General features: G+C 44.6%; 1 protein-coding gene across 2 annotated transcripts in view; it reads right to left on the bottom strand.

Annotated features, from left to right (window-relative positions):
• The window catches only part of nexmifb (neurite extension and migration factor b), a 53,736-nt gene that overhangs the window by 1,644 nt on the left and 28,845 nt on the right, over window positions 1–23,247 (bottom strand). Inside the window, exons 2-3 of one of the 2 annotated variants that reach the window (XR_011308642.1) lie at window positions 13,332–13,462; window positions 320–5,842 (exon numbers count right to left, since the gene is read on the bottom strand). Coding sequence is in view for 1 of the 2 variants with exons in the window: in XM_069669993.1 (XP_069526094.1) it covers window positions 1,630–5,842; window positions 13,332–13,413 (4,295 nt within the window). In the remaining variant the exon portion in view is untranslated. The remainder of the gene's footprint in view (window positions 1–319; window positions 5,843–13,331; window positions 13,463–23,247) is intronic. The other variant, XM_069669993.1, reaches the window with a different exon arrangement.

The following is a 23,247-nucleotide window of genomic DNA, read 5'->3' as shown; positions in this document are numbered from 1 at the left end:
ATGGCAGTGTTCAGAAATAAAATACATGAGAGTGTCAAGAAAAATTACTGTTTAAATTACCATTTCAGGTAAGATGTAAGTAAGATTCCCAAGTGGAGCTAATGCAAAGACATGCTTTCCTTCATTTACAAGATTACTAATTTGATTTGTATGAAAACTGCTTTCACATTCACATTTAGTCTAACTGCAAAAATGTCATGTCCATTCACGACTGATGCGTGCATCAGAATCTATGAGTAATAAACTGCCTTGAATATTCAGTACAAAACAGCTATTCAGTGAGGCACAGCCCCAACTGACAAATAAATCCCTTGCTTACCCTCAAACATCTGCACTACCCTCTCCTTGGTCCAGAAAAAGCTCATTTGAACCTCCTCTTTTTTTCCATCTTCTTCCTCTACAGTAGCCTTCAGAGCAGATCTCCCCTTTGCCTCTCTTTTGTTGCTTCTCAGTGCCAGGCGATGTTGAGGTAAATTGAATTTGGCAAACAAAGTGGGGGAAACAAGGAGAATTCAGAGTCTTTCTGATTTGGTTTAGTGAGTGGTGGTGTACCACTGCCAGCTGTTGGTGCCTTTCATCAGAGAAGAGAGAAAAGTCCCAAATAAAGATTTCCTGTGGTGGCAAGTCTCTGTAAGGAGTCTCCAACCCGAGCAGCCAATACTCCAATGAATAGAAAAGAGGAACAGCCAATATTCACACATATATAAGAGGTCATTTACACAGCATTGTTACTTTTGGCACATTGATTTTAAGATTATAATCATCTTTTTTTTGCAAATATTGCATGTCCCTGTACAACAACATTGACAAAAATACTCTGAGGGTGGAGCTTTTATGAATTTGCAAGGCGTAAAAATGTAAATTTAGATAACCAGTTCCTCTTAACTCCAGAAGAAAAAGAAATGCTTGATAAAAGGACATGGGCAGTCATTCCAACTTTGCAGGGAAAAAAGACAACGTCTGATATGTCATCAATACAAAATGGTCCCATCTTGTGTGTTCAAGATGTCTTGGGCTTAAATAGGGCTCATTAATTGTAGGTTTCCCTCTTGAAATGAGCCAGGCAGTGTATGAAGGACAGCAACAACAGGACATCCATATTCTGCATACAAAAACAGATGAGGAGGAGGGGTGCGTAGATGTCACTCAATGCATTTGTGTATATAGCTACATCTTTAGGGAAAAGGGGAATAAATACATAATTCGGGGGAGCTAGTTCTGCTGAGAAAATACAAAAACAAAGTTCCTCAAAAAGGCGACAGAACTGTTTTCAAGGCTTAATCTTTTTTTTTTTTCAGACAAAAGTAAAACAAAACCGACTATAAGAAGAACAAACAAGGCAGAAACAACAAAAGCAAGAAAAATGCAGCCATGGTCGTTTCAAATCTCAATCAAGCTTGACACAATCACTCAATAGGTAGTTTGCAAAGTACAAGAAGTTTTTCATGCAGATATTAATTTCCTCGTCGGGGCAGGGGGGTTAAAAGGAAGTGGGAGTAGTCAGGGGGAACGTAGTACTCATGCAGCTCTGGCATAGCGTCAGTGTAGGTATGCTTGGGAGGGAGGGCTGAGCAGGTAGTGGGGAACAGTGAGAAGGGGGTGCAACAGCAGCTGATAACAAAATATTACCTCAGTTTCTCAAAAGAGGTCATCAGTGCTATGTCCTTATTTGGGTCCCTCTCAGCTCGTTTCCCCTTCAGTGTCTCAATCCGAGGGAACTTTGCACTGGTCTTGTGGCGGTACAGCTTTTTGTGTGCAGGGCCGGGGTTAATAAAGTTGGGTTTATCAAACATGTTACAGCCAAGAGCTAGTTGGGGGAATAAGGGATGAGAGGGGTTAAATTTGGCCTGGTTCTTCCCTCCCTTTCCCCCTGCCTTTCTGCCTCTCCCGGCCCCTGTTAGCACGGCTCCTTTTTTCTTCAGGTCGGCCTCTGTGCCTGCCAAGATTTTGAGGGTCTTTAGGTTGAGGCTATTGGCCTCAGAGGGCATGCAGGCCTCAGACATTGGATTCCACAGTGGCTCAATGGAGGCCATCATGAACCTTTGGACCTCAGCCATGCCCGAGACAATGTTGGACAGAATATTGGAGGGCTCCTCAAATTCTCTCTGGTCGTCCCCTACCAAGCTGTTGCTCTCTGACCAGCCGGTGCCAGACCAGTCCCCAGTGCTACTACTGTCAGTCAGGCCTGTACCACCTGCCTGGTTCTTTGCTGCCTTACCCTCCAACATGGCCTTTATTTTTTTGGTGGAACGTGAGTTCTGTTTGGGGGTCTTGGCCTTTTCTGACTTAGGAGCTCTGGGCGCCCGGACTTTCTTTGGGCTCTGTCCTGCAGCTGACTGTTTGCAACTGCCTTTCCTCTTTGACTTAATGCTTTTTGCACCAGCCAACATCTCACCAGTCTGTTCATCAAACTCCGTCGCTCCCAGCTCCTTTTTATCTAAACTTAACGCATCCTGACTGTTAAAGTTGTGCAGTGGAAACTGGCTGTCTTCCACTGTGTATGTATTTGCTGTGTGCTTTTGTTGCTGCATAACGTCACAGTTCCACTTTGCCTCCCTATTACAGTCCATAGTCATATCATTCACATCCTGGTATTCTCCAACATTGCCTGTCATCTTCATCTCACGTCCCACCACCTGGGGAGACAGGTTGGGGGTTTCAGGAGGGGAGAGCTCTGACAGTGATGAGTGTCTAAACTTGTCAGGGGTGAAGTTAGAAATGTCCAGCAGGTCTGAGGACTCCCTGAGTGGGGTAAGGGCATCCACACTCTGCTGAATCACCACTTTAGGACTGCAATGAGCTAAGAAGCTGTCTCGGCCCTCCTCCTCACCCTCTCGCTCACAAGACTTTAGGCTGAGGGAGCTGTAATTGCTGGAGGAGGCTGACAGAGAACCCACTGAGTCATAGCTGATGAGCCTGCCATTGTCTGTGCACAGGGACCCTCTCTGGTATTGCACCTGGCCCTCCACACAGGCAGGCTGACACACTTGCAGCTCTGCCCCAGGCTGCAGCCCAGCCTCAGTCAGGTAGCTCTTCTCATAAAGCAGCCTGTCAGCCTCAGGGCTCAGCTGGCTGTAGTTAGACACTGGCAGGCTGTCATTCAGGGGCACAGTAGCTGGGAAGTTGTTGGGTAAGATGGGAGTCTCAGGGGTCTCAGGGCCAAAGCTCTGGCTGTGACTCGGGCAGAGCTGTGGGTGCCACATCTGGGGGAAGCTGGAGCAGTTCTGGGGAGACTGCTGGAGCTCCGACTCAGAGGGAGGGGAAAGGACACAACTCTGAGCAAGCTGCAGAGAAGAGAACTGTTTCTCCTCTAGGGATAGCCCCAGAGGATACTGCTGCCTAGAGGGCTGCTGGGGGAAATAAGAGATAGTTGCTCCACTGGAGGAGTCTGTGGCATCTAACAGGGTCTGCAGGTAGCCCCCCGGGATGACAGGGACACCCGCCTCAACCTCCTCTGTGGAGGGAGTTTTGTCAGTAGAGCAGTTGGACGAAACAAAGGGGAATTTCTCCTCAGATGTGTGCGCGGTGGTGGCATTGTCAGAGAAATGGGGTTTGACTGTGGTTGAGCTAATGCCTGCCTCCTCTAACCCAGCAGTAAGGTCCTCAATCTGTGCCGCAGCGACACAGGCATCCGTTTCATTTGTCACGCTCCTCCCCTCCTCTCCTTCTGCCTCTTTCATTTTCTTGCTCCTCAGCCTGGCTTCGCTTTTGAATTTCCTTATCCTGACTGTTTTATTTCCTCCCAATCTCCTCCCCTCCCTCTCCTCCCTCTCCTGGGAGCGACTCTTGGCTGTGACTGTGTGCGTGATGGAGTTTGTGTCTAATGTCACTGGGAGGCCTGGGGCTGCTGTTATTCCAGCTACCGTGGGGGTGGCCTCTTCTTTAGTGACACCTCTCTGGCCCTGATCAGAGAGAGGGGAGCCCTGTGCTGTTGCTGATTGCTCCACAGTGTGAATCCTCTGAACCTTAAGCCTGTTTGCAATCTTGTATTTCCTTTTTGGATGACTAGAGTTAAAAGGGCGATGGTGGCGTCCGTTTAGATGAAAACCGCGTTGTTGTTTATCTCTGGCAGCCAGCTTAAGCTGTTCCTGTCTCTCTCTTTGCCTCTCCTGCCAGAAATCCTTCAGAGGAGCCAGTGTCTCATATTTGCTTACTGTGTCGGTGTTTAAGCTCACAGTAGCATCCACAGGGTCCAACTTGCCCAGTTTCACTGACATGAGTCTCTCTCCTTTAAACCTGTTGATGATTATGTACTTGATGACGACTGGTGGCTCTTTACGACATGATTTCCGACGTTTTTTGGGACACCAGTCTACATCCTCTTCTTCTTTTTGACCAGAAGGAGCTTTCTCTTTTTTCTCTGCATTCTTCTCACTCTCAAGCGAATCAACGTCATATAAGTAATCATCACTGTATCGAACCTTTCTCTTGGAGCGCAGACCGTAGTTGAGAGGGTTCGAGGGGCTGAGCAATCTCTTTGAGTGGCCCTTCTTAAACTTGCCCTCCTGCAGGGTGTCTGAGGAGGAGCCAGTGCAGGAGCTATCATCGCTGAATTCACCTGACTCCTCTGTTGAATTGAAGTCCATTAGGTAGTTGACTTTGGGTGTGGACATGGGTGAGCCCTGGGAACCATCAAGGGGACTCCGACCACTGCAGTCCCCAGCCTTCCCTTCCTGTGCTGTCTCCAGTGTGAGCTCATCAGTTTTGGGCTGAAGCTCCTCAGCACTCCTCCTCAAGACTCCTGCTCCTTCCTCTTTCTTGGCACAGTTGGCCAGGACACTGGGGAAAAAGTTGAACTGTGTCTCTTCCTGGAGCACATTCGTTTTTTCTCTCATGTTGTCCTGGAAAGACTCGTAACGAATCTTCAGCGAACAGACGTCACTGCTTAAAGTCGAGTCATCGTCTTCGTCATCAAAGAGATTGTCAACATCTTCCTCTGAGAAGAGATTGACTGACAGTTCATTCTTAGAACAAAGGTCCAGCAGTTCCATTTTACTCTCACTAATGAAAGATTCAAAGTAGCCCCAGTCCTGGCCGGCATTAGCCAGCAGAACCTCCTCTCCGCTCACTTTGTCCAATAACAGTCCCTCATACAAGTTCTTAGCTGTTGCATCATCCTCTGGGTCATCAGAGTCCTCTGTTGTTTTGTTTCCATCCACTCTCTTGCCCTCACCTGGGGCTTTGGGCAGAGGAAAGCTAAGTAGCTGGTCAGAGAGGAGCTGTTCTCCATAATGACTCACTGCCTCCCCCGCATGGCTCAGGCACTGAATGCTGATGTTGTTGATGTCAGAGAAGTCCTCTCGGCTCACATCACCTATCCGAACACTGAGCCCAGTCTCTGTGTCAGGGTTGGTGTTAGGGTCATCGGGTGGGTTTTGAATGGAATTAGGGTCCGTAGCATCACGGGTCTCAATGAAGCAGCCGAGGCAGGTGCGCGTTGGCTGAAGAAGACACTCCTCTGTCAGGGTAGACACAGTGCCAGGCTCCATCATCGTTGCTGACAGAGGGAGGGAAACAGGCAGCAGAAGGGAAGTCTTCTGGGGGTCTCCCTTTGGGCCCCAGGAGCTTACAGCTTGGGTGGGAAGTGATGCTGGAGTGGGGGTGTGGTGAAGATTGGGGACTACAGTTGGAGCGTCATCAGTTGGAGGGCAGGGGGCTGCTGTCAAGCCCAGAGAGGTGTCAGCTTCAAGGGGAAGAGGGAGTGTCGGTGATGAAGGCGTGGTCGTCTGGTGTGGTGGGCAGGCCTGCTGTGAAGTCTCTGCGGCAGGAGGAGGTGAGGATGGAGGGAGAGCAGCATCAACGAGCCCGCACAGACTCAGATCACCGCTCTGCTCACATACTTCTGCAAGACAAAAAAAAAGAAAAGATTTCAGCATTTTCAACTCTTTGAACTGTAAGTCTGAGGTTAAATTACATTGTTTTTGTTCTGTAGTTACCCTGACATTTCTTCTGGGCTGCTGAAATGCAATTAGTGTCAATTAACCCCCTAGAGCTCAATGTGTCACTTTTTGATGCCAGCCTTTAACATTAACAATTCGCTTTGGGTAGTAGATTCAGTAAGAGGTATTAGCGTTGTCAAATTGGGAAAGGACAACTTCTTACCTATTAATGCTTCATGTTCCAATGTAAAAGTCTAGACAAGGTAAGTTGTAACACAGACACGAACAATCCCAGCAAATTCTAAGAACATATTCAACAATAGCAGGGTGACTCACAAATGGAGTCACCTGCTTCATGTTAAGTTAACATGGTGGCATAAGTGAATATGACAATGCGCTGCTGAAGTGCAGTTGTTCTTTTTTAATAGAACAAAGTGTGCATTTTTTTTTAATCACATTCTTACATGAAGCTGTGATATGTTCTCAGAAACAAAAACTCTCTCTGAATGTCCTGAAAGTGGGTGTTTGTGATCAGTGGAATGATTTCTACAATTAGGCAACATTTATTTCATGAGATAATAGAGACTAAATGGTTTGGAATTTGTGTTACATTTTATTCAAAGACAGAGAATAGAAAAAGTCACTCCGAAATTTGAGTAATTGCGTGAGTGAAAACAATGCTAGCTCAGAAATTACCTACTTCATGCAACAACAATACAACAACACTATGGTATTATATGTCTTCTTTTAGCAACCCGAGAGCTCCCCCTCCCTTTAGCATTTCATCTATAGAGACGTATATCACTTAGCTATAAGGTAACAAGAAACCACAACATTACACAGATTGGCAGCAACAATAACGGTAATGGCTAAATTGAAAGTAGGTTTGGGTGATTTCATACAGGTCGATTGTGACAATATCTTAATCAGTTGAAGACATCCATCTGATGAGTAACAATCAAAACCCACAGAAGCGGGCTTGTAGCAGCAGGCAGATAGCTTTGTTTGCTCTGCATAATTAGATGACAGCAGCGGAGGCAGGTACATACACATGGGACACGACAGGCCCATATGTTGGAGACTGTATAACCAATATCTTCTACACCTGCCTCCCTCTACAATCCCAAGCTGGTGCCTCACACTTATTCCTTAAAATCACACCAGAAAAAAAAATGAAATTGAAAAACATACCACAGCAATTAATGTGCTCACAGAGGTTAACTAGCAACATCCGCCATTTAAAAAAAACATGCACCTAATCATTATTGAGCAAGTGATAAATGCTTGAGGGGAAGACTACTTAACACAACGTATTGCCGCATTGATGGTGAGTAAATCTTTGAATGCGGATATGATTTGAGGGTGATTTAACGAGGTAATGAAATTTCTGACAGCAGGTCTCTCCGGGTCTGCGGCCTGCAGACACATTGGAGCAACCACAATGCCTACGAAAAGCATACAACTGCGCTACTGTCATCCTTAATGAAGAAAAGCTCAGGAGAAATATGCCCTTTCTCTCCTCCTTTGGACTCACAAAAACTGAAGCATCACAGTGAGGTGTGTGTCGTCTCCGATCTGTGAGTGGAATGACCGCAATGAATGAGCGTGTTACTGACACAGGTTCTCTCCGGAGATTCCTTTTCTGCAATTAACAAATGTTTTCTTTTCAATCTTAGCCAAATATCTGTTTACTGCACATTTGTGAAGAGAGGAGCATGGGAGGACAGCGTTTATTTTGATGCCAGAGGTGGTCACAATTCATTTTGATTTATTAGGAATTACATGTAAACAGTGCTTGAAATTCAAGTAATTTTGCAGGACTCAGAGATAAGGCAAATATAAAGAAATGATTACTTATCTCTTTCATTAGCCCTGCAACAACGCAAAGCCACAGCGAGAGGGAAATTACAAAAAAAAAGGGGAGAAATTAACTTCCTTTATCCTCCCATGCCCGCATGGAACCTAAGCTGCCACCTAATATTGCCAAAAGATTGTTCAAAATTGCTGTGAAACATTAAACTCATATTGAAAAATGTGTTTCCTCAGGGTGTATAATGGATTAACAATCTATGCTATCCAATGTGTGTGTGTGTGTGCACGTAAGCGAGCGAGAGAGTGAGTGTGTGCATGCATGCGTGGATGCATGCGTGTGTGCGTGTGTGTATGAGAGGGAGTGATAGAGTGTGAGTATTGGCTTGGGGGTATAGTGTTATCGAGAGGCCATCTGTCTCCAGCTGGACCATTAGCTCTTCAGCTGTTCAGAATGTGCCACAGATCAGTCAGTCGGACAGGTACACAAACACACACACACATACAAACACACACGGGGTCTCACAGCGATGACTGTAGATGACAAATCAAGTTTGACATTAGAGGTCAAAGGGGGATCAGCAGACACATATTCGCAGATATGGTTCAGCATAATGTTACAACTGCAGCTGAGCTGGCAAATGTAAACAAGATAAACATCCAAAATACTCACTGCTGCCAGGATTCAATATCTAGCTTACAAAAAAACAGCTCATATTCTAATAAAAAACAAGCTGTACACTCTGAGATCATCCTGACACAGTTGCAGTTCTGTAATTGTGTTATCGGGATTGTTCTTGAATAGAAACCGAGGCTGGATGTGACACAACTCATGCAAGCTGGCATGGACGGTCACCAGTGAGCATATGGAAGGACCCTGGCTGCTGGCAGGAGGTGGTGATCTTCTGATCTCATCCCTGCCAAGCCCAGCCATGCTAGACAGCCCGACCACCGCCAAACTAGACCAGACCAGACCAGACCAGTTAGCGCTCGGAGCTCTGCGAGTCTGGTCTATCTTTCGAGCCATGACATTCAGGGCTTCGTCCACCTGAGCAGGCCGAGCTGCTCTGTGCCAGGCGGCTCCGCGGGGAGACGAGCCCATGCCGAGGGACATGGTCACGGACACGAGGAGAGAGAGACAAGTTGGCGTCTGTGGCCTCATCTATTAGTGTGTCAGATGCCACACATGCACACGCAGCCACACATGCACATACACACTGTACCTCTATGCTTCTCGTTTTAATAACAATCCCTTTTCAGTCACTCTATCAGGATGAAGAGGACATTTTAAGAATATTATCTGAATGACAACCATCTGTTCCTAATATTAAAACAGCCCAGAGGAACTATCGCTTTGTGCTGATTTGTGGACAAAGTGGTACGTGTTATCTCTTTGCTGCTTCTGTCTTGTACATGCGTGCATAGTATTCTCTAAAGACAAATCTCCTCCTGCTTCCTTTTAACTGCCAAACATATAACTCACTGCAACATTTTGCAAGGGAAAATGTAAACAAAGGCTTTTTTGGTCTGCATGCTGTAAGTTGCTTCGTTGGATCCCTTTGATAACAGCAGTGACACACTTTAAAAATAACTAGATATAATCAATCTTCTGTCTACTTGTTTGCTCTTTAGGTCATATAGATGTGTCAGTATTCAGTTGAGTTCTTTTATAACCGGTTAAAATTACACAGTAGCTTTAACCAGAGTCAAACGGGTACATCCACTCCGTGTGGCTGACAGAATAAATTAGCTCAAATATCACAATATTAAGCACAATGCAAATGAAAACAGCTGACATGGCCTTTTCTTCCCTTTAATGGCTTTCTGAAATCATTTCTCATTCCCATCCCCCTTTCCATCTCCTTCTTCCTCCCGTTTCTTCCTCGCTATCTCCTTCCCTTCAAACTCCTCTGCTCCTTATCCGCGCTATAAGGAGGCTTTTACATTCGTAAAATGCAGAGCTAGCCGTTCTGCAGCTCAGCCACCCTGGGCGTTAACTCATCCCGCTGGTAGGCCAGACACAAGAGCCGCTTGCTACCTATTGCTCCATCTTCACTATATGACATTTTGTGAATGGTGGGGGGAAATCAATCCAGCCAGTACAGGATGTTCATAATAAGTGGTGAGTAACTGCAGCATGATTCATGGCTATCCTCAGAGAGCTGCCCTATTCCTGCTCAATGGAGACGTTTTCACCCTTTCCTCCACCGCTCTTTTTCCAACTCTCATTCTCCACACTCTCTCTTTTCTTCTGTTCGACTGAAGGAACAGGCTAGTGCTGGGGATAATCTGTGTGATTCAGTTCAGTCAGACCCCACTGAGCCCGACCAGAGCTGAAACAATAAGATAAACCTCATCTAAAGATCAGTGGTGCCTGGTGGAGGTGGACTTTAGGTGGTAGGTAGTGGATGGTGGTGCCTTAGTAAATGCACATTGGAGCTTATAGTCATAGTCAGACACACCTAAATCATTTTATATTAAATATATAATATACAGTACTGTGCAAAAGTGTTAGGCAGGTGTGAATTAATACAATTTATTTTTATCAATTTACAAAATGATAAGTGAGCGAACAAAAGAAAAATCAAATCAATATTTGGTGTTGCTACCCTTTGCTTTCAAACCAGCATCAATTCTTGTAGGTACACTTGCACAAAGTCAGGGATTTTGTAATACTCGGGTGTATGATCAACCAAATATACCAAACAGGTGCTAATGATCATCAATTTCACATGTAGGTTGAAACACAGTCATTGACTGAAACAGAAACAGCTGTGTAGGAGGCTTAAAACTGGTTGAGGAACAGCCAAACTCTGCTAACAAGGTTAGGTTGTGGAAGACAGTTTCACGTCATAGGTCATACACCATGGCAAGACTGAGCACAGCAACAAAATACAAGGTACTGATCAATATGTACAAGATACTGCATCAGCAAGGTCTCTCCCAGACAAAGAATTCAAAGCAGACTGGGGTTTCAACATGTGCTGTTCAAGCTCTTTTGAAGAAGCACAAAGAAACGGGCAACGTTGAGGATCATCGACACAGTGGTCGGCCAAGGATACTTAGTGCCGCAAATGAAAAACACATCAAGCTTATTTCCTCAACTTATTTCCTCAGCTCAGCTCAGAACTGGCAGAAACCAGTGGGACCCAGGTACATCCATCTACTGTCCGGAGAAGTCTGGCCACAAGTGGTCTTCATGGAAGAGTTGCAGCCAAAAAGCCTCCGACATGTAAACAAGGCCAAGCGACTCAACTATACACGAAAACATAGGAACTGGGGTGCAGAAAAATGGCAGCAGGTGCTCTGGACTGATGAGTCAAAATTTGAAATATTTGGCTGTAACAGAAGGCAGTTTGTTCGTCGAAGGGCTGGAGAGCGGTACAATAATGAGTGTCTGCAGGCAACAGTGAAGCATGGTGAGGTTCCTTGCAAGTTTGGGGCTGCATTCTGCAAATGGAGTTGGAGATTTGGTCAGGCAGATACTTATACATCATGGAATACCATCAGGGAGGCGTATGATTGGCCCTTAATTTGTTCTGCAGCAGGACAACGACCCCAAACATACAGCCAATGTCATTAAGAACTATCTTCAGCGTAAAGAAGAACAAGAGGTCCTGGAAGTGATGGTATGGCCCCTACAGAGCTCTGATCTCAACATCATCGAGTCTGTCTATTACATGAAGAGACAGAAGGATCTAAGGAAGCCTACATCCATAGAAGATCTGTGGTTAGTTCTTCAAGATGTTTGTGTAAGTGTGATGCAAGTGTACCTAGAAGAATTGATGCTGTTTTGAAGGCAAAGGGTGGTCACACCAAATATTGATTTAATTTAGATTTCTCTTCTGTTCATTCACTGCATTTTGTTAATTAATGAAAATAAACTATTAACACTTCTTCCATTTTTTTAAAGCATTTGTTAGTCTACAGCATTTTTTCACACCTGCCTAAAACTGCAGTACTGTATATATATATAAAAGCTTACATCATTAAATGTCACTATGATGAATGGTTTAGGTAATTTACCAACAGGTAGATGGTGTCCTAAAATAAAACCTTAATAAATAAATCTGAGTAAAAATGTGCACACTCTTTTGCTAATGCTAATGAACGTGAATGAGTGAGAGAGAATTACTGCTTTGCACCCTCTTCCACATTTGCACCTTTTTATTGCAAAAGGTAGATGTTATATTCCTGAGTTGTGGAGGCATCAGGAGAGAGGATTAACAAAAGCTTAAAAAGCTTCATTTAATATTTCTTTTCCACTTTTCATTTTAAGGAAAGACAGGGTGTGTTTCACGCTTGCCATATCTCCTCAGAGAGCTTAAAAGCAAGAGTGAAAAGCTAATTCAAGGAATTAACTTCCGTGGTATGTGCTAATGATTATTGTCTTTTAACGTTTTTCAGATGTTGTGAGAGAAAGTTGTCATTAAACTAATTCATTCTAATTCATGATTATTCTGGTGAAAATTACATTTCTGCTTTTAGATCAACAACCAGATATCTCTTAATGCTTAAAGCAAGGTACAGAATTAATCAGCAAACTATATTTATATGCATTTAAAGGGGGGAATTGTGTTAATTACAAGCTTCACATTTCACTCTGTGAACCTGTGGAGTAGCTTTGCATAATTAAAGCTCCTGTGAGGAACTTTCAGTTTGTGTTGATTTTGGCGCCCCCTGTGGACAAAGCCGTACCTCGTATCTCTTTGCTGGTTTTGTCCTGTACATGCTTAAGTGGTGGTTTTTAACAACAAATCATGTCATATGTATCATTCACTTTAAATTTTTGCCCTGGAAGATGTAAACAAAGGCAGCGTGCAGTTAATCGCTTCGTCTGACACCTACCCCACGCCAGCAGTTTCAGGCATTAAAAATAACTATACAGAAATAATCAATCTTCTTCTTGATAGTCTGGTTTGCTTCTGTAGGTCATATAGAGTAATCAGAACTAATTTCAGTCTGTTTCATAACAAGAGAAAAACTCCTCACAGGAGCTTTTACTCATTTTTCTCCCACAGGTGCTCTGTGCAGGCCCTCATACAGCCTCTGCCTGAAACGACTCAGTCAGCTCTGTCCCATTAAGAAACCCCGCCCCTACAAGCCTGCTTTCTTCTGATTGGCCAGCTCTCCAAAGCCTGCTGAGATGGCACTTTGTGACGTCACAAAGTGCAAACCTGCCGTTCACAGCAGCCTGCAGACTGAGCTGAGAAGCCTGGGGATTACTCCAACATACTTTTACCAACAGATTTGAAACTTCACCCACGTTTACTATGGACATCCAACATTGTAACATTATATATATGTGTTAACATGTGACACAGCATAATGCCCCCTCTTTAACCCATTAATGACTATCAACTAAATGTAGAATGTTAAGGAAAAGTCCCACAGATTTTTTTCTGTAGGAGGTGGAAATACTAAATTTGCTGTGGAAACTGTAACTACACGTGACTACACAAAACAACATTAAAATGGTTGACAAAGTTGTGTTTTTTTTCACGTTTAGTCTGGACATCCAACACTGTAACATTATATATGTGTTAAAATGTGAAACAGCATAATACCCCCTCTTTAAAAAGAAGTTGCATTTGATAAATATATTCTCTTTGAAAGCTGCAGAAAAAAGTGAATAGTTTTCACCTGTGTCCTCCACTACATTTGCATTCTCCGGTTCCGAAGTCTTCACGATCAATGTGAGACCGCTGTCTGTTAACACATCCATCAATACGGCTCAACGCTTCACCTCCTACGCATCATTTTGACTGTACCACCTGTTGAAAGAGAGAGGCAGAGAGGACGGAGATAGAAAGAGAAAATAGAAAGAGACGTGAGTTTCAAGCAGAATCACATTAACACCAGAACATATGATATCATTACGACAAAGAAAGACAAAGTTGCAGTAATTATAGAAAAAGCCTCCAACATGATCTCTGTGGATGCACCAAACAGTCACTCTCCTCTCCTGTGTGTCTCTGATTCGTGTCTAAGATTAATTCAAACTTTACCAACCAAGAAAGTACACAAAGAATCACATCCAAGATCACTATGGAAACTGTATGCCATACCATCCTATTTTAAGCTTCATTTAACATTTATGGCAGAGTTGTTAACCTATGCGAGTCTTACATAGGCGGCTCCGAGCATATTTGTTTATGGTAATTAGCCGACTCCTTCTGTGTGCCTCAGCTGCAAGGAACCAACCTGGCTCAAAGAGGACAGATGAAAGAGATGCGGCTGAGGCGGTGACAGCACACTGCGAACACTGACAATACTTTTTCCCCGTGGCGAGTGATGGTGGAAGTAAGAGTGGGTGGGGGGTGATGGAGTGTGTGTGTAGCAGGATGCAGTGGTACAAATGTAACACAGGACAATATGTTAAAGTAGAGAGAGGAGAGGTTGAAGTTTGTTTCAGGTGGAGTGGCACGGTGAAGAAAAGGCACATTAACCTGGTGTGATTCCTGAGAGAATAATGATGATACAAGAGAGTCTGGGCCGCTAAATGATGAACATTTGATGTTGTGGCCTCCTGCCTGTTTATATTGTTTCCTTTTTTTCAGCTCCTGCAGTCTTTCTCTGGAGGAGCGGTGCTGCAGGATGACAAATGAGCCAGGGGAGGGGATCTAATAACATGATCTCCTTGTGGTGTGAAAACGGCGGCTGGGAGATTAAGACAGACGGCAGACAATAAGACAAAGGTGGTGAACGGCTGACTACAAACAACTGCCTCCTCTTTCATCCTATTGCTTTTAAATGTCATTAGCTGTTTGCTGACCTGAGCGGCAGAGCTACCTGAAGGGAACCCCTGCTTCAGCTTACAGTTGCATTCACGCCGGCTCAGTGGGTAATTATCTCATGAGCCATCACATCGGCTCATGCTTGCAGCAGGTATAAGGACCCTGTAGGTAGACCCAGCCAGACCCCATTCGTCTCTTCAGAGAGGAGCCCTATTACTCCTAAAGCCCGGGCTTAAGTGCACATGGCATTTACAGAGCTAAGAGATGTTTTTCAGGTCATCTTGTATCAATTCGGCACACTGAGAAATTGAAAATTCTACATCTGGCAATAAAAACAACCCCTCTGAAAAAACAAGAAGTGAAATAGGATATCATATCCTGAACTGGCTGACCCAGACGAGCAAAGCAAAGACTTATCAAAGCAACAACAACGCATAAAGTAGCAGCAGCATAATATCAGACATACACTGCAGCCACAGAGCTGTGTGTGTCTCCAGAGCGGCAGCGACAAAACACACAGTTGGGATGCTGGTCAGGCTACAGAGGTCCTGGCGGGGTCAGCGCCTAGAGCTGCATGTGGATGTGTTTCAGGGTTGTGTCTATGTGTGTGTGTGTGTGTGTGCGTGTTTAAGCCCAATTGTATGTGTGTTGGACAAAGCCCCAAGGCTGAGGATCCACAGCATCAGCATCCACTGGCAGAAGCTGCTCATACAATCACATGAAGAGAAAGAGAGAGAGAGATGGGGGAGAAATTGAAAGCTGGGCATTTCACAACACTCCCAACACCCCTCCTGCCAGCCGGCTCCAAAGCCTCAAATGTGTTTATTTTCCACATTATTCATGATTCTCCTGTATGACCCCCGCCTCTCTCCCTCCCGTAGCCGTCTCCACTGCTCTGTCAGGACCTGACGAGAGGCCATTTCAATAATGAAGATGGACTAACTGCAATAGAGAGTGCACATAAATTGGAGCTACAGCCAACAAGCATGTCCAATTTGCCGAGCAGTTAAGCCTGATGTCTGGGTGCAGCTTTAAGAGAGCGCCGTCAACAGGTTTGTGCCGACCTGATTCATCCATCCACATCATTAATACTTCACAGAGGGCACCGTCATTTAACTCTGCTGCAGGAAACCGCTCTTTAAACACCTCACATTAGGGCACGTAATCACTGTGCACTCATTTCTGGAGCGTTCGGCGGGTGTAGGAGAATGTCTAGTGCTTCTGACCCCTCCATTGTTCTTGCGTGTGCGCCGGGGTTCTCGGCGCGATGTGAAACAGAAATTGAGACAAAGAGCAGAGAGCGGGAAAAGCCAAACAGAATGATTAGAATTTGATTTATCCTTTTAAGCCCTCCTCCACCTCCTTCTACAAGGCATGTGTTAATGTGCAAGCTGGATAACAAGATAAGAACATGTTTACTCGCTCTATATGGAACTTATCAGCACCACAATCTAATTCCTGCAAGCCTCTTTCCACATCCCCGTTTCACTGCATCTCTCCTCCGTTCGATTGCATTTCTCTCCAATGAAGCGGCATCGAGAGGCACGGCTGGAGTGGGATCGTGTATAATTGCCGAAAATACGAAGCCAGGTCCCACAGCAGCGGTATATGCAGGTACAAAGGGGCCCATTGTGTGAACAGAGGGACAGAGTCAGGGGCCAAGGAAAAGATCCCCAACAGAGGAGCTCTCAGAGAGGGCATCGCGCCACCGGGAACACTGATCCAAACAGACAGCGCTGAAATGGCGACTCCTCTTTTCAGCACAGGTATACAGTTTCAGAGCAGGTTCACTGGCTCGCTGCAGACAGGCTGAAGTAACCTGCCTCACACGCAACTCATGGTAATACCTTTAAGCCTGCAGCAATGTGTGGAGTGAGAACAGAGAAACACGAATCGAATACTGACACAGGTGCACAAAAATACATAGAACACATTTAAAACACTGTTTTTACAGGCCTATGTTACTATTTCAGAAGAGAATCTTTGCGTCACGTACATTTTTCACGAGCCCAGGTTCGACCTCTGAATTTAATTTGTGCTTTTATTTGGAAGAGGGCAAAAACTCTCCAAAACCCAGAGACAAGCTGCAGAGGGGCATTACTCTGATTGAGGAATAACAAACAAACTCCACATGATTTGTTTCTCTCTCCGTGTCATTAACGAATCGTTCATACTCTGTTGTTTGTCGTAGCTCTACTCTTGTGCAGCTTTTCACATATAATGAATGTGCTATCGTATGCTTTGTTGCTGCAGGAGATGAAGCAACTCTCTCTTTCTCTCCCTCTGCAGCTCCCTCACAAACATGAGCATTGTCCAGTCGAAGGTCAACTGGCCTCCTCACAACTGATATGTCAGAGCTCTCCTCCTCTGAGGGCACGGACACAACCTCAAAGAGGCAGCGCTGTCAATGGCCGACAGATCAAACACTGTGCATCACCTCACATCTGTTAAGCATATCGCACAGACCCCACGCAGACCACTAGCTGACTGCTAGCATGCTTTTAGTAAGAGCTAATTGATTAAGTTGGAATAGGTAGCACAATACCAAATAAAAGATAAAATAAGGGGACAAAAAACCTCAAACAAAAACCAAGAACACATTTGTTTATCTTCTTGGTGCAGTACAACAAGCTGTTAGCGCAAAACCAACAATAATACCACCCTCTAACTAGTTAGCTAACAACTGCTAATTTTACACATACAACATACAGAGAAACAGCATTTATTTGACAAATTAAGTCGAAAATTAGCTCTCCTTTTGGCTCTGTTTAGTTCTCAACCCGGTCCTAAGCAATTGTCTGGTCTCTTTAGCAGCTAAATGCTCTGCTAACTTTACCAGGCTGTTGCTAGCTTGGAAGCTTTGTCCGCCTGCTGTTCTGTGCTGTACAGCTAGCATACAGTGAGTTATTCAGAACTGTTGTGGCGGCAAGAGCGAGTAGTGAGAAAAACAATGAGAATACTATAAAGGCTAGAAGAACTTTAAATTCAATGGAAAATTCATGTTTATGTTAGCATGAAAGAGTGATAAGAGCAGAAGCACCTTATTGGTGGCTAATGTGTCATGGCCTCTAACCACCTCTCATAAAGCTCAGGTCGGTTGTCTCTGCCATTAGGATTTTTTGTCATATTTTTGCCGCAGCTTAACACAAATCTCAATCATTTGTCTCTGACATACGTACAGAGAGAATGATATCATCTTCAATGTATATCCTTCTACACGTGCTCTTGCTGCCGTACATCTCCTCCGTCAGCTGTTTGCTGCTGTATTTGATCAAACATCCTCACCTAAAATCCCTGACAGAGCCACAGCGATGGCACAGATATGCTATCTCGAGATAATGATCGTCAATCACGGGCTGCTGAAGAGCCAGGGAAGCATCTGATAGGTAGAGATTCAGTATGAATCAGGATTATAGAGCTGGATCTTTATCAGCGCAGCACAACCTGCAGAGCCAGATCTGGACAAAAGTAGCCACTGTTACCTCTGAGGCCTCCGTCTGCTACAGAGTAAAGTGAAAATGTCAGGATCTTTCTTTGTCTCAGGGGACTCAACAGACAATTAATGTTTTATGATTCATTAAATACAGTGTATACCGGACTCTTCTGGTTGGTTTAATCCTGGCTCAGTCATGGCTTCAGAGACGAGTGGAATTTAATTCTCTCACCTGCATTTATTCAGCTTTTACATCACGTTTGCTGAAATAGTTTCAATTTAATAGAAACATTTGTTTCATCTGGCTACTGCAATTACCTGACTCGAAAGAATTTGCTTTGTGAATGTTCCGAACGCAGTTACTGTTCCTTAATACTGTTTGTACTGATATTCTGGTCATGTGATTAACAGAACACATTCCCGTCATTTTTAAAAATTTTTTTACACTTTGATCATTTGTATAGATAGTTTGATATATATGTATATATATATATATAGACTCTTGGTTTCAAAAGTGAAACCAATGCATAAGTGTCTTAACCCTACATGTTTGCTCATAGCCAGCAGGGGGCGACTCCACTTGTTGCAAAAACAAGTCTTATTGTATGTACGCAAATGAGAAAATGACTCCACTTCTCAGTCAATTTATTACCTTATTCAATATTTTCCCAATGAGTTAATTGCCTCCATCGCTAGTTTCAAGTCCTCTTCAAACAGCATGATGTTTATTTTGTAAATTATCGTCCAATTAGAGTAAATTTGACAGCAGAGTTTGTTTTAGTTTGTGACTATCCGTGATTGAAAAGCCACTACAATGGTGACCAGTCAACCAAGATAGAGATGTAGCGATGCATATCCATCCCGTCTTCTAAATATAGTAACATCTGGCTACAAAAAAACAAGATGGCCAATTAACCAAATTAGAGGTGACGTCACAGTGGATGCAGCCACTTCCTATATAAAGTCAGTGATCATGTTATGACAACTAAATCATCTCCATCCGCTGAGGAAGACCATTGAAAGTGACCAGTATGTTATTGTACTGTATTACTTATTTACTTGAATGATGTTATACGTTGTTCATTTTTACATAGAGTAACTTTTAAATTCAACTGCATTATATTTTGCAGCTGTAGTACCACAAAGACCAACACACAATCCTTTCTGAGCTGCAGTGTTTGCTTTAAACCGTCAGTAATACATTTAGCTATTTAGAATTTGCACTCTTGTACATTAAATCGATGCACAGGCAGTGCTGCTGCTGTTCAGACTGAAGATGATGTTGCAGGGCCACTGCATTTGTCATACAGCAGAATGCAGATAAATGTATTTTTTAATGGGTTTTCTCAGGTAAAAAAAACACGCTGTAAAAAATGTATATCTTTAAAATTGTTATGTATAAGCTGATAACTATGTCTGTTTCTCTGTGCATCTTTTGTACAACCTGAGCTCTTGTACAGCGTGGAGAAGAGGACAGAGAGAGAGAGATAAGGAGAGGAGAGAAATAAGCAGAGGGAAGGTCAAGAGTGAGGAGAGAGACAGATGATTACAATACATCACTGCGTGCCTCCAGAGACTGCTGCTGCTGCCGCATGTGTTTACAATGCCGCTTCATTCATACATGCACACATGATCAGGAGAAACACTGCTCCTGGTTAAATCTAAAAAAAAATGATGGAGATGGAGGAAATGATGGAATAGGGACGTGAACCTGCCGCTGAATGGCATAAAGAAGAATGGCAATAAGGCAAGCAGTAGGCGAGGTGTTAAAAGTTGATTAGGTTGTTAAAGGTCACATAGTCAAGCCTCATGAGCTGTCCCAACGGAGCAGGAGAAGCAGCTCAGGGCCTCAGCACGGCTGCTAATGAGACAGAAGCAATGGCATCCGCACTAACATATGGATATATCCTGCTCCCGTGTACAACAATATCCTTATGGTACACGAGTGAGAACGCCATTTCCCGGTTACTGTGACGACTGAGACAAAAAAACATCTTGACTAGCCGGAGGTTGCTGTAACGAGCCGCCGCAACAAGAACAAACAGTACAGAGGAAGATGGGGTGAAGCTAAATTATTTGATCACACAATTTGCAAATGCACTACCACAGCGCGCTGCACGCACACACACACACACACACACACACACACAGGCTAACACACCATAAACTTTCACATTACAGATTCATTTGCTCATTTGAGCAAATCTATGTTTGGTCCACCCACTGCTCTTGAAGGGTCAGTCTTATGAAACGATTGCGTATTTAATGAGGCTCTGCATGCAAGCTCACACGCACACAGTCACACACACACACACGTTCCCATACACATTGCTCCCACTCAAAACAGTTTAAAAGATGCTGATGTATGAGTAACTGCTGATAAATAAAGATGCATCCACCGCCCAAAAAAACAGAGCCAAAACTACCAGTCATGACCGACACTGCGAACTCCTGACTGATACACACAAAACAGCAAACACTTAAACTTGCATTGCCTGCATCAAATAGTCTTTATTGCAACAGTGAAAAAAAGGTCAGCCTCAGAGATGCAATTATCATATTTCTAACAGGTGCATTCATATGAGCTACGCTTCGTTTGCTTTGCTGAATCTAAATCAGGCCGGGAGGATCGGGGGCCATTACGCCGCAGTGATCAGTACTAATACACTGACATAATGTCCTGCAGGTTTACATGCCTGCGAAGGCACTCTGTCAATGCCTGTTTCTGCCACAACAATGCCGATCAGACGCATTATGGGCTGAAGTGATCAATATTTTTTATTACCACCACTTTGTTCTGCCTCTCTTACATACGCGCCACAATAATTGACATTTATGCAATTTTCGGGGCCGCTGCCTTTCTTTTCTTCACAAGTGAGCGTATGTGTGTCTGTGCATGTGTGTGTTCCTCACTGTAAATTAACATGTGGCAGCATTTGGATCAGTATTAGACAGATATGCCTCCAACTGTGCAGGTTTGTGTAAAAGTGTGTGTGTGAGTGTGTGTGTGTGTGTGTGCTTGCATTTGCATCATATGGTCGCCGTGCACACGAGCACGGCGCGCGCACCTGCTCTTGCAAGAACTTAAGGTAAGTGTCCCTCATAATGAGAAGCCCTCAAAGGCGAAGCTGGATCACACAGCAAGGGCTTGGGTACAAGAAGTGTTGATGGTCGCTATGGAGCTAGCCTTCGTGGCAGCCAGTCACAGCTGAAGAAAAAAAAAACATCAGATGTAGTGACACAGAGTTATACTGTACTCATTTTTATTCAACCTCTGCAAGAACAGACCTGCCTGCAGCGGAGAGGGTGCAAAATTACACTCAATATAAGTGTTGGCTACAACTGCCATCAATGGCTAATCAATAGAGCGGTGCACCTATGGGAGACATGTTCCATTAAGTGTGCGGGTCAATGTGTTTGCCAGCAGATAGCACGGGTTGATTTTCCCTGACGCTTGTCCCCAGCCCTTTACCGCGCATGCTTTATTAGCCGCCCTGCTTGGCTCCATTGATGTGTATCAGTGGGCACCCCTGGAGTCCCATCAGTCAGTGTCTCTCTGAAGGCACACTGTGACCTCTGACCTCTGCCCTCCGACCCAGGATGACCCCCAGTTAATTAGGTGTGTGTTTACCAAACATCTGCTCCATTTGCACCATTACTCTACTGTCTAAAAACAGATTCACACTCGCAACACAGACACAAATACTATGAGTGAGTTATGACGCAGAGGTGGGCTAAATATTGAGCGAGATATCTAACAGATTAACAACTGCAGCCAAATTTTAAATATGTTATCGGCTGGTTTAAAGAAACAGTGAAGATGCAGGTTTCGTTTTTTTACCTCAGCGGTCATTTGTCATTTGGTTGATGTTTCTCTTTCTGACAGCAGCACGCTCTTTTGTCGGCACGCACATGTCATCACCGCACAGACTGACAAACAGAATGTGAGAACACGCACGTAACACAAGAGCTAGTAATTAATGAAATGACCTCTGAATGCTGCAGCCCCCCTTTCATCACAGCCACACACACACACACACACACACACACACACACACACACACACACACAGAGAATAGAAGGGCTGCCTGTAGCTGCTGGAACCTGCCAATTATTCTGTACTTTACTGGACCCTCGCTGCATCGGAGGTGTGATTGGAATAACAACCATCCTCCGAACCACGCAATTCTCCATTCCCTGTAGGGCAGCGCTCAACCAGCAGGGGAAGGAGGAAGGAAGGAAGCGTGACGAGATGGTAGCGACGATGAGGAAGAGGGGAAGGGAGAGAAAGTAAAACGAAGGAGAGAAAGGGGAGGAGAGGGGAAGGAGTCAAAGCCGGGGCTCCCAGGCAACATGCAGAGGCCGAGGCATTGTGAGAGTGAGTGCTGTCTGAGTGACACTCACTCTCATATCCCCCCCTCTGGGGAAATAACCCCCTTAATCCAGCGTGCTCTTTCAGATAGACAAGATCACCCTTCTTCTCCCAGCAAGGATATGAAACGCTCCCCCTTGTGATTCAAATACCAGGGATGAGGGCTGGAAATCGAAAGACAACATTGTGACGTGGTGCAGCAGAGAAAGACATCAATGTTCCCGTCTCCTCCTCCCTGGCAGCTGACTCGCTGCCACTGCAGGAGGCGCAAAGTCATTGGTTCACGCAGGAGGAAGTGGCCTGCTATTGGCTCGATTGTTGGGAGGTGGCATAACAATTCTAGTAGGGGGCACAGTTTGAGAGTGAGGTGCCTTTTTCCTGTAAGCACCTGCTTTTTTTCTGTTGCAGAAATGTTTCGTAGTTATGGTGCACATTTTTCCTCTTTCTGTCTGAAATATCCGGCCTAAATCTGCAGCTCCTTTGGCTCGATTCTGAAAATCATTTACTATATCCTTCCTGCTGTTTTTAATGCCTTGTCCCTCTAAGTAATATCCTTTTTAATAAGCGCACACAATGTGACAAACACTCAGAGACAGAGTTAATTAACGGTACACAACACTGGACGGGCAGCGGAATCAATAAAGTCAAGGCGGGCCCGGTCGCAGCAGGCCGAGCGGCAGGACCCGCCAACCACGCAGCCTTTCAGTGTAAACCGAGGGAGGTCTTTTTCTCTCCATACTGGTAAATCACTCCACAGCCAGGCTGCTTGGCACACACAGCGAACTGCGGTGCTAGGCCGACACAGTGTGATATTATATTAGCATTACAAAGGCTTTCCCACCATCTGTGACACGCAGTGGAAAAAAAAAATCACTTTTCTGTTTCCAAGCCCCAAGTGCAATGTTTCCATATAGGTTGAGTGAGGAAGGCTGGATGACAAACACTGGATGATTTACCTCCACTAGAGTGCATGTACAGAGCATGTAACACGCTCAAAGCCTCATGTTTATTCTAAGA

Source organism: Semicossyphus pulcher, unplaced genomic scaffold (assembly GCF_022749685.1).
Source record: "Semicossyphus pulcher isolate SPU_LCO1_2020_fin unplaced genomic scaffold, fSemPul1.0.p SCAF_2, whole genome shotgun sequence".
In the NCBI taxonomy this organism is placed as follows: Eukaryota; Metazoa; Chordata; class Actinopteri; order Labriformes; family Labridae; genus Semicossyphus; species Semicossyphus pulcher.
The sequence above is the reverse complement of the archived record's forward strand: the minus strand, read 5'-3'. Positions and strand labels throughout refer to the sequence as shown.